We start from the raw sequence: 12,815 nt of genomic DNA on the forward strand, positions 1-12,815 counted from the left end.
GTATCTCGGGGTCTTGTTCACGAGTGAGGGGAGGACGGAGAATCAGAGCGCCACGGGCGGTATTGCAGTCGCTGTACCGCAAAAGAGAGCTGAGCCAGAAGGCAAAGCTCTCTGTCTATCGAGCAATCTTCATGGTCATGGTCATGACCCACAGTTCATGACCATAGGTGAGAGTATATTATACTCTCACCTATGGTCATGAACTGTGGGTCATGACAGAAAGAACACGGTTGCGGATACAAGTGTCCGAAATGACGGGTGGTTGGCATCTCCCTTAGAGATAGGGTGAGAAGTTCAGTCACCCGAGAGAGAATCGGAGTAGAACCGCTTCTTCTTCGCTTGAAAAGGAGCCAGCTGTTAAGTTTGTTTGTGTTATTTAATTTGGCGTATATATGATTCATGTATCAGTTTGTGAAAAAAATTAAAAAGAAAATTATTGAAAGAAAGGAAAAGAGCCAACTTAGGTGGTTCAGGCATCTGGAGCGTCTCCCTAGGGAGGTCCTCGATGCACGTCCCACTGGAAGAAAACCCCCGGGCAGACCAAGGAGGGGATTATATCTCCAAAGTCTGCAGAGAACGCTTCGGGATCTCCCAGAATGAAGTTACTAATGTTGCTCTGGAGAGGGAAGTCTGGAGCTCTCTGGTGAAGCTGTTGCCCCTGCGACCTGACTACAGATAAGCGGTTGAAGATGGATGGATGGAGAGTCAGGAGACACATCTCTCGTCTCTCTTTTCCCTCAAACACACAATAATTATTAGTTGAAAATATAGTACTTTTTTTTAAACAAACTAAATTAACTCAGGCCAAATGGGTGCAATAACTGATTCTTTCACCGTGAAAAAGAGACAGGTATCCATCCCTTTCCTTGATATACACCTGGGAACTAGTACTCAGAATTTACTTTAACCTAGAAGTTGACGATGATGTGGTGTTGTATGCACACAGTTACACTATTTGATGTAATCATACTAGATGTCATCATAATGTACACAAAGTGCATCTTCTGTCCTTCAAAAGATCATCTTGAGCTGATCTTCCCTTTAAGATTCGACCCAAAAAATACAAGTGGTAGTATATGAAAATGAAGACATGAAGGGGAAAAGGACATACAGACATACAGGACACAGACTGATGTCATTGGACGTAATGGCAGGAATAATGGCTCCATTAGAACAATTATTCCTTTTGTCTAATTATTCTCAAGCACAGTGCCTTGATCCTGTGAGGTGGAGTTCTTCCTCTGCTTTCATTGTCATAATAATATCCACACTCACGCGGCCATTCTTTGTCAGTTTTCTCATTCCCCTTTTTGCCTCCTTGTTCAGTTCTTTGGGAGTTTACTTCATCCATGTTTGGTCCATTCATTCTCTTCTTTCCCTTGTGTCCTTGTCACTGGCTGTCGTTGTCAGTCTCTCCCAGAAGCCAATAGGTGGTCATCTTACCCTTGCCCTTGACGTCGATATCTCCCCTCAGCTCCAGTTGGAAGCAGTTGAACTCCTGTAGCAAATCACGGGTCGCTGACGTCACATGGATCTTTAGGGCTGCATGGAGGACACAAAGGCAGACAGATTCACGTAACCACACAGACATGCATGTGGATGTATGCAACATACATACATACATACATACATACATACATACATACATATCTACGCAGACATGGGCATAGTCTATATACTGTATGATACAGTACATACAGTACTTTCAATTATACATATTATGCTGTGTTCACGCGGGCAGATGCAAAGCTAGTCTACCATTCATTGTCAATGGAAGCCAGCAACATAAAGATGCAAAGCAGCATCCGATGTTTGTGCTGCAAAAGCTACAACAGCTAAAAATACACTGTGTAGCTGTGCATCTTTGTAGTTTTGCATCTGCCTGTGTGAACGCAGCATAGACATTCACACACCGACCAACTCATTGGAGGCAATGTAGGGTTTTGCCCAAGGACACTTCGACATGTGGACCGGAGGAGCCGGAATTCAAAGCGCCGACCAAGGGATCATTGGACGACCTGCTCTATCTTTGAGCCACAGCTGCCCATGATTTATGATTGACTGTGATTGGAATTATCCACCTGCCACCACTCAAATCATAGTAAATTTGCCTGACAAAAGTTGCACTGCACCAGACATTGTTACCAATATACAAATAATGTCAGCATCCTGAAATGGATGTTGGAGACGAGCGGACCCACCCTCTCCATTGGACTCCATGCGAGATGAGGTGTTGACGGTGTCACCAAACAGGCAGTAGCGAGGCATCTTCAAACCCACCACACCAGCACACACTGGCCCTACACACGCACGCACGCACGCACGCACGCACGCACGCACGCACGCACACACACACACACACACACACACACACACACACACACACACACACACACACAAATTAAATTGCACAGTCAATGTATAGATTGCAAATGTGCAGCAGGCTATATTGTGTAGTGGATATAAGTAGTTTAGTTGTTGCCATAGATACAATTTAATATAATCCTGTACTTGTGGTTAAAATAAATAAAAACGGTAGAAAATAAAACAAATAAAGTACACCCTATCTTACCACTATGGATTCCGATGCGTAGTTTGAGCTGCTGGTCAGGTCGGTGGCGGGTCTTGAACGTGCGGACTGCGTCCAGCAGGGCTAGGGCCATGCGGGCAATCTCCCGACCATGGAGCTTACCATTCCTCACAGGCAGACCCGACACTACCATATATGCATCACCAATGGTCTCCACCTGGGGGCACCAGAAGACAAGCACTGCTTGTAGGCATACCAGTAGACATGTATTGCACCACAGTCAGACAGGTCAACCATTTCATATATTTTGTCTCTTCCGCTGGCTTGTAGGATGAAATAAGAGGCTACAGGACACCAGTGATAGATCTATCTGAAAATGGCAATAACACAAATTATAAGCATCCACAGTTGGTTCACAGTTGTATTGTGATTGATTGGCTAAGAGGCATATAACTAGACCGGTGCCCGGCTGTAGAGCACTGAGTCGGTAACGATGGAAGTTGGAGATCCATGCCCCACCTGGCTATGCCATACCAGTTGTACTTGTACCACAGTACCCATGTCAGAGTACCCGTTCCACCCATCTGTCTGTGTCTCTTTTATTCCCATATATGGAGATTTCTGTCTCTGTCTCTATCCAGAGCCCGAGCAGAGGCCTTTTTTGGTGGTTCTGGACAAGCGTGGGTCTGACCGACTCGGGCACTGCACTCCCTGTGCGGTGTGGAACACGTGTGTCGAATTTAAGTTGGTGGGGCGAATGGTTCCCGAGTTACATGGATTACAACATGGTGCATTCATAGATAGATGCCTGCCAATAATATCTGATTCACATTCTAATCTAGCTGATATGTACTGTGAGATATTGACACTAGTGCACTACAGCATTCTGCCTCCGCCTCGTGCATATGTGTAAAACGAAAACCACAAACAAACACAAAAGAAAAACATGGGAAGACAGCTGTACAACATTAATTACTATTGGATATATTTTAAGTCAATCAGTCGTAAATTAAATGTGGCCTTGTCACGATTTTCTTGAACAAATTAATAATTATAAACTGCATTTTGCTTTAGTGGACACATATTGTCTTTCTATTGGTTGTATTGACAAAAATGCTTTCAAAATTGTAATCATGAATTCATGTCTTCGCATGCTAGTACCTTGTAAACATCAAAGTTGTCAATAATGGCATCAAAACAGGTGTACAGGTCATTCAGCAAGGTCACCACCTGAAGGGTTGACAGATATAAAACAAGTTCATACATGGTGGAGAATTCTTCAAAGCTTATCCTATTGATCATTCAGCCAACAACCTTGATATTTACAGTTATATAAAAATATGTTTTCACGGCTAGTCTCCTTGTTATGCGAGTTTGTTGAGAAATTAAAACCAGCTTTGTCATATAGCCTTTGCTAATAATTTCATTAATTTGATTCAAACAGCCGTTGTTTCTCCAGGTTATAGCTGTAACTATGGGAGTATGACCTAACTTGCAAGGAATTCTGAGAGTAGGCCTAATGGTCACATAAATCATTGTTACAAAATCTGACCAATTTCTCAAACAATGTCAATGTCATGTGAAAACAGACTAAAGGTACACTGTGCTACCTACATTTGAGAAGTGCAGCTCAGTCAGACAACTCTTGGATTGAATAAATATTTATTGAGCATAAATTTAAATATATTTAGCATAAATATTTATAAGCATATTTGTCGTCAAGGCTCTGTCTTATTCCATTCATTCACAGGGCCTGTAAGCATGAAATAATATAATAAAGGATTTGCCAAATAGATCTCACAGGGAATGAAATAGACCCCCATATGGGAATCATGGATGCTGGTGTGGTGGTGGGAGAACAAAAAATGTCAAAGAGCACAAAGCAGCAAATGTGTATGTGTTGCATACAAGGCCGCTGGGTCGCAAAACAAATTTCAGTGCAAACTGACAATAAAGTACTATATCATATCATATATCAGAGCAGCAGCATACGGTAGCAGAGCAGCAGCAAAAATAATGTGCAGTGAGGTTTAAATAGCCCTCTCCAATCAGATGGAGTGAGCTGATCAGCTGATCAAGAATTGACACTCCTTTGCAGAAGCAGCGAGTGCATTCTCCGACATCGGCAATGAGACACGGCGCTGCCGGAGTAGGTGGATGGATTATGACAGCTCCATTCCTTGGAACTGTCGGTCCATTCGACGGCCGCGCTCCAGACGCCACAACTGCCGGTGAAGTTGGGGGGGGATTATGTCACTCCACTGCCGCTACATCTTGCGGCCGCTCCATGCCGCAACTGCCGGTAAACAGCCGGTTAACAGCCGCGGCGCTGCCGGGAGAAGGGGCGGCATCTGCCGGTGAAGCTGGGGGGCACTTGACTGCTGCTCGCTTCCACGGCAGTGCGTTGGTCCGACATGCGTTGCGTCATGCTTGCGTTTAGGGTTAGGGTAAAGGTTTGGGGTAGAGTGTCGTACGGATGCCGTCGAGAAACACTACCGCCTGCCCCGGGTGTTCCGCAGCTGATGCCGCTGCCGGAAAATGCACTCACTCCTCCTTTGAGTTGTCTACCTGAATCATTCTCTTATCCTGAGGTCAATGACTCATTTACCCCAACCTCCACCCGCTCCCTACGCTCTGGTAATGCAAACACTCTCAAAGGCGCATCGCGCCCGCCATATTACCGTTTGTGGTGAAAACTAAGACATGTTGGCTGCTGCTCGTACAACTTTTTGCTCCTCCTCTCGCTGTATTGGGCTGTGTGCCCCGGAAGTAGTTGGCGCAAATTCATAGATATTGCCTGGCTGCCTGCGGTCATTTCACATGAACACCAGGGGGCGATGGAAGTGCATTATGTTATACTTTAGCTATTGAGAAGCTTTTTTTAATAAATCGGCCTCAGGTATAAATGGGTTAAACGACTTAAGCTCAGTATAGCCTACTTTGTTGACCGGCCAGAGGTCCCCCTGGGGTCTATACTTGGAAAATTTAGGGAAATTTGCTTGAAATTTAGCATTTTGCCTATAACGACATGCCCAAAGTAGGAACACCAGGTTCAATATGGTTTAGTAAGAGATGAGCATCATAGGACTTAATTGATATCCTACTGTAGAAAATGGGTCTATTCCTGTACTAGCTGTACTACTACTACTGTTTTTTCACCATGTCTCTGAAGTACATAGATGATTGATGACTGCTTTTCCTAATCATCTGTCATACTCTGCTCAGTTCTACTTTGTTCTATTCTTCTCTACTTACCTGCAAAGGTGTGCTCTCAGCTGATATAGTAGTAAAGCCTATTATATCACTGAAATAGATGGTGACTGAGTCAAATGCCTCTGCCTGGACTGTCTCCCCTCGCTTCAGCTGCTCTGCTACAGAACTGGAGGAGGAAAGGAAGGGTAGCAACTAGCAATGGCATGGCTGTCCATCTGTCTGTTAGCAAAATAACTCTAGAACTGATGGTCGAATGATAAACATTTGGGTCAAAACTTTCAAGGTCGCAATCAAGGATTATGTCAAACTTACTGGAGGGTTGCACCTTAAAAAATGTATTATTGCAACTGTACATTAGATATACACATCTGTACAGAGTAAAGGATGGTGTTAAGGCAGTACATGACTTGTACGTGTTACTTTTCAACCAAATATTAGTGATGTACAGTGACTGTGAGTGTGTATTTAACAGTGATTATGGTAATATTTAGAACAATATGATTCTTACTGTGGTAGAATTTGGTAGAGCAGGGCCTCTGCCTTGCGTTTCTCCTCGTGGTAGGCCTGGGTCCGCTCTTCCACCAGCTCCTCTAGGTTGTTGGCATACTGCTCCATACGGGACAGCAGGTTGTCCAAGATGTTGGTTCTGGACTCCCTTCACACACCCACAGGTGGACAGAAAGAGGTTCAGGTCCAAGCACACATACACGTGTATACTGTTACACAGTGTGCTTAAATGCCCCTGTCTCTCACAGGCAGGAAGGTCATGCTTATCTCACTAAGTGAGGCACACGAGGAGAATAAGAGAGACAGAGAGAGATATATGAGAGAGGAAGAAACATGTACTGCTGGCAGTTATGGGTCCCTTCACCCCACCTGAATATTTCAAAGTACTCCTTCTACAATGAAACACCAAGGCGTTATTGTTTCAGCAGACAGCATGTTTTGAACTGTTTTGAACGGGAGCACCACAAATCTAAATTGCGTGACGAGGCTCTGAGCATCTATGATGCGTATTCACACCTGCTGAATTTATCTGGCCACCAGAGTTAAAATATTTTCAACTCTGGTTTTGGAAGTGTTTTTAGGAGATGCATTTTCAGCTAGTACAAAAAAGGCCTTGGTGGACACAAGGTTTCAAGCAGCCACTGCTACTCTGCCCTTCACAGGCCTCTAGTTTACATACGTGTTTTGTTTTCGTAGCAGTAGTTTGATGTGGTTAAACTCAGGCCTCTCAGTGGGCTCCTCTGCCCAGCAGCGCTGCATCAGCTGGCCTATCTCAGGACTGTGGCACTGGGTGTCAAGGGATGGCCTCAGGGATGGCCACTCTCCAAGTATCACCCGGTCGATTATCTCTGCCAAAGGGAAGGGACAGGTTTGAGTGTCGTTAGGATAATACAAATGATACCTTTTCTTTTTATTGTTATCTATGTCACAGTATGTTTGTTTGAAAATAATCATAACATATGCTGAAAATAGCTTATACCTAATTCCAGGGCAGATTATAGGATCAGACCTTAAGGGGGCTCAGTGAACCCCCTGATAAATCACACATTTCAGTGAATAACAACGAGTAACAATTAGTGTCAAATGTCCTTGAGCAAGACTCTGAACCCCTTGCACGGTTTCCTCCCCGTTGGTATATGAATGAATGTGTGTGAATTGATGAATGTAATGCACAATCTATGTAATGCAATTTGGATAAAAGTGCTATATAAATGGTGCATTTATATAGCACTTTTATCCAAATTGCATTACATAGATTGTGCATTACATTAGATTACTAGATTTACATTTGATTTACCATTTATAACATAGCTTAGTCAGTATATGCGATGCAAGCCCTTAAGCTAAGCTTTATTATTGATGCAACATTCCCTTTTGTTTATCTGTGTTCTTTTATCCAAAGTTTCACAGAAACGGACAAATTCAACACATCAGAAGAGCCATGTCGACATTGTGTTGTAACCAACGGCTGTGGCTGCTGATGTTGATGAACACAGTCGACACGACAGTATCAAGATTTTTCAACTCTGGTTGCTTTCATGAAGAGCTGATTTTCTGGCCTTTTCTGGACGAACGGAGCACTTTGAGAAGTTGAAAATAGTGTAATAACCACTGCCCTAAAGGGGGATTCAGGAATCAGGGAAAACAGCTAATGAAGCCAAAAAGGCCCTCCCCCCAAAAACCATCTATGGGAAATGAAGTTGTTACTTTTATTTATTTGCTTGGATCTTTTTCAGAACTGCCATAAGCATATCCCATGCGTACAATTAGCAACATTGTGCAAATCCCAAATCACACTGCTCTCTGCAGTTCATTCAAATCACATTTGGCCTGTACTTTACCCTGATTGCAATTGAGTTCACGTCAAAACATCCATTCGATATCAGTTGATATCCAATCTGCCTGCTCTCCATCGTACCAATATGTTATGATCTTTAGATGTTAAATATCCATGAAGTTCATACTGTATTTAGAAAGCTGAGTATGATATGGCTGTTCTTGGGAGCGGGTCAGATTCTAATGAAACAAAGGCTTGTCTTTCATGATTTGCTGATCAATGCTGACAAACACACACAGTTTGGGCAAAATAGCCGATCTGCCCACAACACACATGACAAGAAAATGTATTGATCTTCGTGAAGTGAGAAGATAGAAATGGACATAGAGATAGTTATTCATAGTTGCTGTTAATGAATGCATTGTCCGGTTACTCTCTCTCTCTCTCTCTCTCTCTCTCTCTCTCTCTCTCTCTCTCTCTCTCTCTCTCTGTCTTGAGTGTTATTGCAGACAACTGTGACATGGTCCAGCTCTAATTCACCACATTCAGATTCTGTCACGATGCAGACTAAAATATCTCCCCCAAATCTCTCATTACACAGATCTCTATGAGTCACAATGTCTCCTCAGCTTTCTGCTTGTCCAATCAATGATATAGTCAGTACATTGGTTTGTAACTGTTAGTGTTGGACAGTGCTTAGTCAGTAGGCCTACTCCTGGTCAAATATTACTGTTATATAACTGTTAGTGTTGGACAGTGCTTAGTCAGTAGGCCTACTCCTGGTCAAATATTACTGTTATATAACTGTTAGTGTTGGACAGTGCTTAGTCCGTAGGCCTACTCCTGGTCAAATATTACTGTTATATAACTGTTAGTGTTGGACAGTGCTTAGTCAGTAGGCCTACTCCTGGTCAAATATTACTGTTATATAACTGTTAGTGTTGGACAGTGCTTAGTCAGTAGGCCTACTCCTGGTCAAATATTACTGTTATATAACTGTTAGTGTTGGACAGTGCTTAGTCAGTAGGCCTACTCCTGTGGTTTGTAACTGTTAGTGTTGGACAGTGCTTAGTCAGTAGGCCTACTCCTGTGGTTTGTAACTGTTAGTGTTGGACAGTGCTTAGTCAGTAGGCCTACTCCTGGTCAAATATTACTCAACTACAAGTGAAAGTTGCTCTGTCAAATTTGCACTTAAGTTCAAGTATTGGGGAGCCGTATTCAAAAGTACATGCTTAAAAACACATTTAAGTGTTTGCGTGTTTTTTTGGGCTGCTCAACAGTGTTACTTTAGGTCACCCAGCGGTATTGCAGCTGTTCATACTCCAAACATACATAGGGACATAGGGACACACGCGGCCAGTCATTGGAGCCGTGAGCACCGCTCAAAATGCTACATAAATCCCAGATATTATTATTATCATTATTACTTATGATTTGAAATGAGAAAATGTACCATGTCCAACACACAACAAACACACAGTCCTATGGTTGTATGTGTGAGTGTGAGAGGTGTGAACACAGGTCTGTGACAGTCCATTACGAGCAGCAGTTGACCCAGGATCCATTTATAACATCCATTTGAATCTAGTCTCCATAGCGATGGTAATGTCCCATAAGCTGGGGTGAAAGACAAGTCAAGCTATAATGAAGGCATTAGCAATTGTTACAATGAAGTAAAATTACATCATGATTCTAAAGTAAATCCTATAAAACCTATACCGCTTTTACTACTACAGAACTATATGTACAGTATGTACCCAAGTCATGACAATGAAGGGGCTACATTGAAATCCCAATGCTGACTTAACAAATCAATTCATAAACACGTCATAAAGTGGAGCTGAACCCATGACATCAGAGGCACATGGGACTCTTTTTGTTTGTTGTGTGTTAGTGCTTTACTGTATGTGTACAGTACGTACTGTATATGATGTGAATGTGTTCCTGCAGTAGTACCTTTGGGACTGAGGGGTTCTCCTTCCAAGAAGAATGATCCACGGCGCAGAGCCACCTCCTGGAGAATAATGCCAAAGCTGTAGACGTCCCCCTTCTGAGTACCGACCAATGGGGGAATCTCCATCCTCAACAGCTCCGGTGCCGTCCATACCCTCCCTGGCAGCAAAGGAGGGCAGTGAGGAGGGAGAAAACAGGGTTTGAGCAGGGAGCAACATGAGGTAGATGGTCGGTGGTTACAGGAATGCAAGTAAGGAGGGGAAAGGAAGGGTGGGAGGGAGAAGGACAATAAAACTCCTGTGTCTGTTGGGTGAAGTACAACAATGTACAAACACAGCAGCACGATTTGTGAGCTGTTGTGACAGGAGAAGGATGTCTAATGGAAATGGAATGGAAATCAGTGTCTGTAACCCTTCGCAGTGCATTAATAAATTGCTGCTATTTGTCGCAAAGCTTTTATACAAACTGAATGCAAAACATCGAAAAACATTTCAAAAGTTGATACCAAACTAACTTTCCTATATGGATGAATACATTGTATAGTTTTACAAGATATTCTCTTCCCTCTATATTGTTGTTGCTGTTCTGGATTGTTATTCATGTCATGATTGTGTATGAGTGTATGGGACCTGAATGGAAACAAGACCACAAGGTCTTTCTTCGGTGAAATCCTTTTGGACAGGATGCTTGACTGTACTTGGCTGTTTGCATTTATATGTTGTCTAATAAAATATTCAATCAATCAATCAATCAAACTCTAAGTTGCAATGTAACACAACTCTGAAATATTGAATTGTAAATACATTGCTTTTTTATTATTGTTTTGTTCCACTTTTGCTTTGGCAATGTAAATGTATGTTTTCTCATGCCACTAAAGCTTTGTTGAATTGAATTGAATTGGGAGGAGGCAGAGAGGAGTAGAGGGAGTATTTGAGAGGATGAGGAAGTGTAGGGTAAGGAGGGAGAGACACAAGGGGAGAAAGGAAGGAGCAATGAGGAATGAGGATGGATAAGAATCAAGGGAGTGAAAAATATTTGTGGAAAGGTCACACTTTTCTGTAGGGATCGCAAATCAAACTGTTGTATGCAGAAGGAATACACACTGACACTGACGCTTTGATCTTTCAATCTTCCTCAGGAGGAAGCTCGAAAGATCAAAATGTCAGTCAATTCTTGTACTAGCAGGTACTTCTTGTACCTGAATAAAAGGCTTCAACTGTCCGAGCTGCTCCAGTGTCTATCCCTTCCGCAACTGTTGTCCCTGCTCCTGTGACGCACCGGACTAGCTGTATTAAGGGCCTTGCAAATGGGGAGCGATAAAACGTGCCTATAGTTCATTTTCAATGAGACCTGCGTTTTTGCTCGGAGAAGTCGCGGTGCGACAACACAAGCGTATTTACGTGAGCACGGTCCCGTGCATTTGTTGCGCGCGTGCTCGTTACGTGCACATGCCCGCGACTCACCAGACCTGGATTCTGTTTAGCTTTTTTTTTTTACGCTTGCGTTGTTGCGCCGCTCTTCAACAGACCTGGAGGAGACCTGTGTTGATCCAGGCAACAACGCCTGCGTTCCTCACTTCATGTTTGCAAGGCCCTTTAGGCTGAGGTGCGCTGGTACGGTTAGACCCCCTTTGTTCTCAAGCTGCATGTTGTATTATTGTCATCTGGATTACTGATTGCATACGCCCTTATTAGCTACACAAAGGTACCATAGACAGGTACTTCCTACTGTACATTATCGTGGGACATTCTAAACTGAAGATTTGATGTGTCTTCATACTGTAAGTGTGAGAACCTAAAGACCTACGGGCATAGTATGCATGTGCATCTTCTGCAGCGTCGTGCTCAGAACGGAAGCTGGACAGGCCGTAGTCTGTGATCTTTAGGACGAATCGGTTGTCAACCACACAGTTGGTTGACTTGAGTTTGCCGTGTGAGATAATGACACTGTTGTGAAGAAAGGCCATGCCCTGAGTAGAGAGACAGAGTCAAAATTACATTGAATCACTAGTATAATAAATGTATCTGAAGCATCTTTCACAGTACACACATACTGTACTGAAACGCAAGCTGCAGAGAAGTGCCATACACCAGTTATCACACACACACACACACACACACACACACACACACACACACACACACACACACACACACACACACACACACACACACAGAGACAGAGAGGTGGGTAAATGTAGGTGACAGCACAAAGTCTATACAGGCTATAAATAGATGATGTCCAATTGGGACTTTTATTGTAAATACAGTACATACGTACGTACGTATAATACATCTCTGACTCACTGATTGTCTCTATTGTCATCTGATGTTCTAGCTCTGTACTTGTTTGCATCCACAGTGGAAATGTTCTCCTCGTGCCAAAAGGAATGTGATGCAAGACTTATTTTTGAAGTAGGTTTCATTAATGTTATGTACACTACAGTATATGGAGATAACAAGTAATGCATCATAGGCTTGCAAGTCACGACTGACAAAAGTAACCAAAGAGTTTGAAGTGAAAAGGATACAGTGTAAGCTACAGTGTAAACATGCTGTACAGTATGTGGTAGATAAAATATCAGAAAGAAAAGTACCTTGACTATATCACTGATGAGGGAGTATTTGAACATCCAGTCCAGAGTGATGCTTTCATTCTCTAAAATGTCCTAAAGGCAAACGTAAGACACAACGTAAGTAAGAGAGCAGCCAGACACTGAGCTACACATTGATAGATAGATAAATAGTAATGGCAAAGTGAAAGAATGCAGCGACAAGGAAAGAGAAAGAAAGAAAGAAAGAAAGAAAGAAAGAAAGAAAGAAAGAAAGAAAGAAA

The 12,815-nt window shown here is 42.9% G+C and overlaps 1 protein-coding gene across 1 annotated transcript in view; it reads right to left on the minus strand.

Moving 5' to 3' along the window:
- Positions 1-287: 287 nt before the first annotated feature.
- The window catches only part of LOC306925348 (atrial natriuretic peptide receptor 1-like), a 72,563-nt gene continuing 60,035 nt past the window's right edge, over positions 288-12,815 (minus strand). Inside the window, exons 12-21 of the mRNA XM_079504126.1 lie at positions 12,577-12,648; positions 11,787-11,949; positions 9,984-10,139; positions 6,930-7,098; positions 6,252-6,398; positions 5,786-5,909; positions 3,692-3,760; positions 2,573-2,747; positions 2,202-2,300; positions 288-1,542 (exon numbers count right to left, since the gene is read on the minus strand). Coding sequence (XP_079360252.1) covers positions 1,391-1,542; positions 2,202-2,300; positions 2,573-2,747; positions 3,692-3,760; positions 5,786-5,909; positions 6,252-6,398; positions 6,930-7,098; positions 9,984-10,139; positions 11,787-11,949; positions 12,577-12,648 — 1,326 coding nt within the window. The 3' untranslated portion in view covers positions 288-1,390. The remainder of the gene's footprint in view (positions 1,543-2,201; positions 2,301-2,572; positions 2,748-3,691; positions 3,761-5,785; positions 5,910-6,251; positions 6,399-6,929; positions 7,099-9,983; positions 10,140-11,786; positions 11,950-12,576; positions 12,649-12,815) is intronic.

This window comes from Electrona antarctica, assembly GCF_951216825.1.
Source record: "Electrona antarctica genome assembly, chromosome: 6".
Classification (NCBI taxonomy): domain Eukaryota; kingdom Metazoa; phylum Chordata; class Actinopteri; order Myctophiformes; family Myctophidae; genus Electrona; species Electrona antarctica.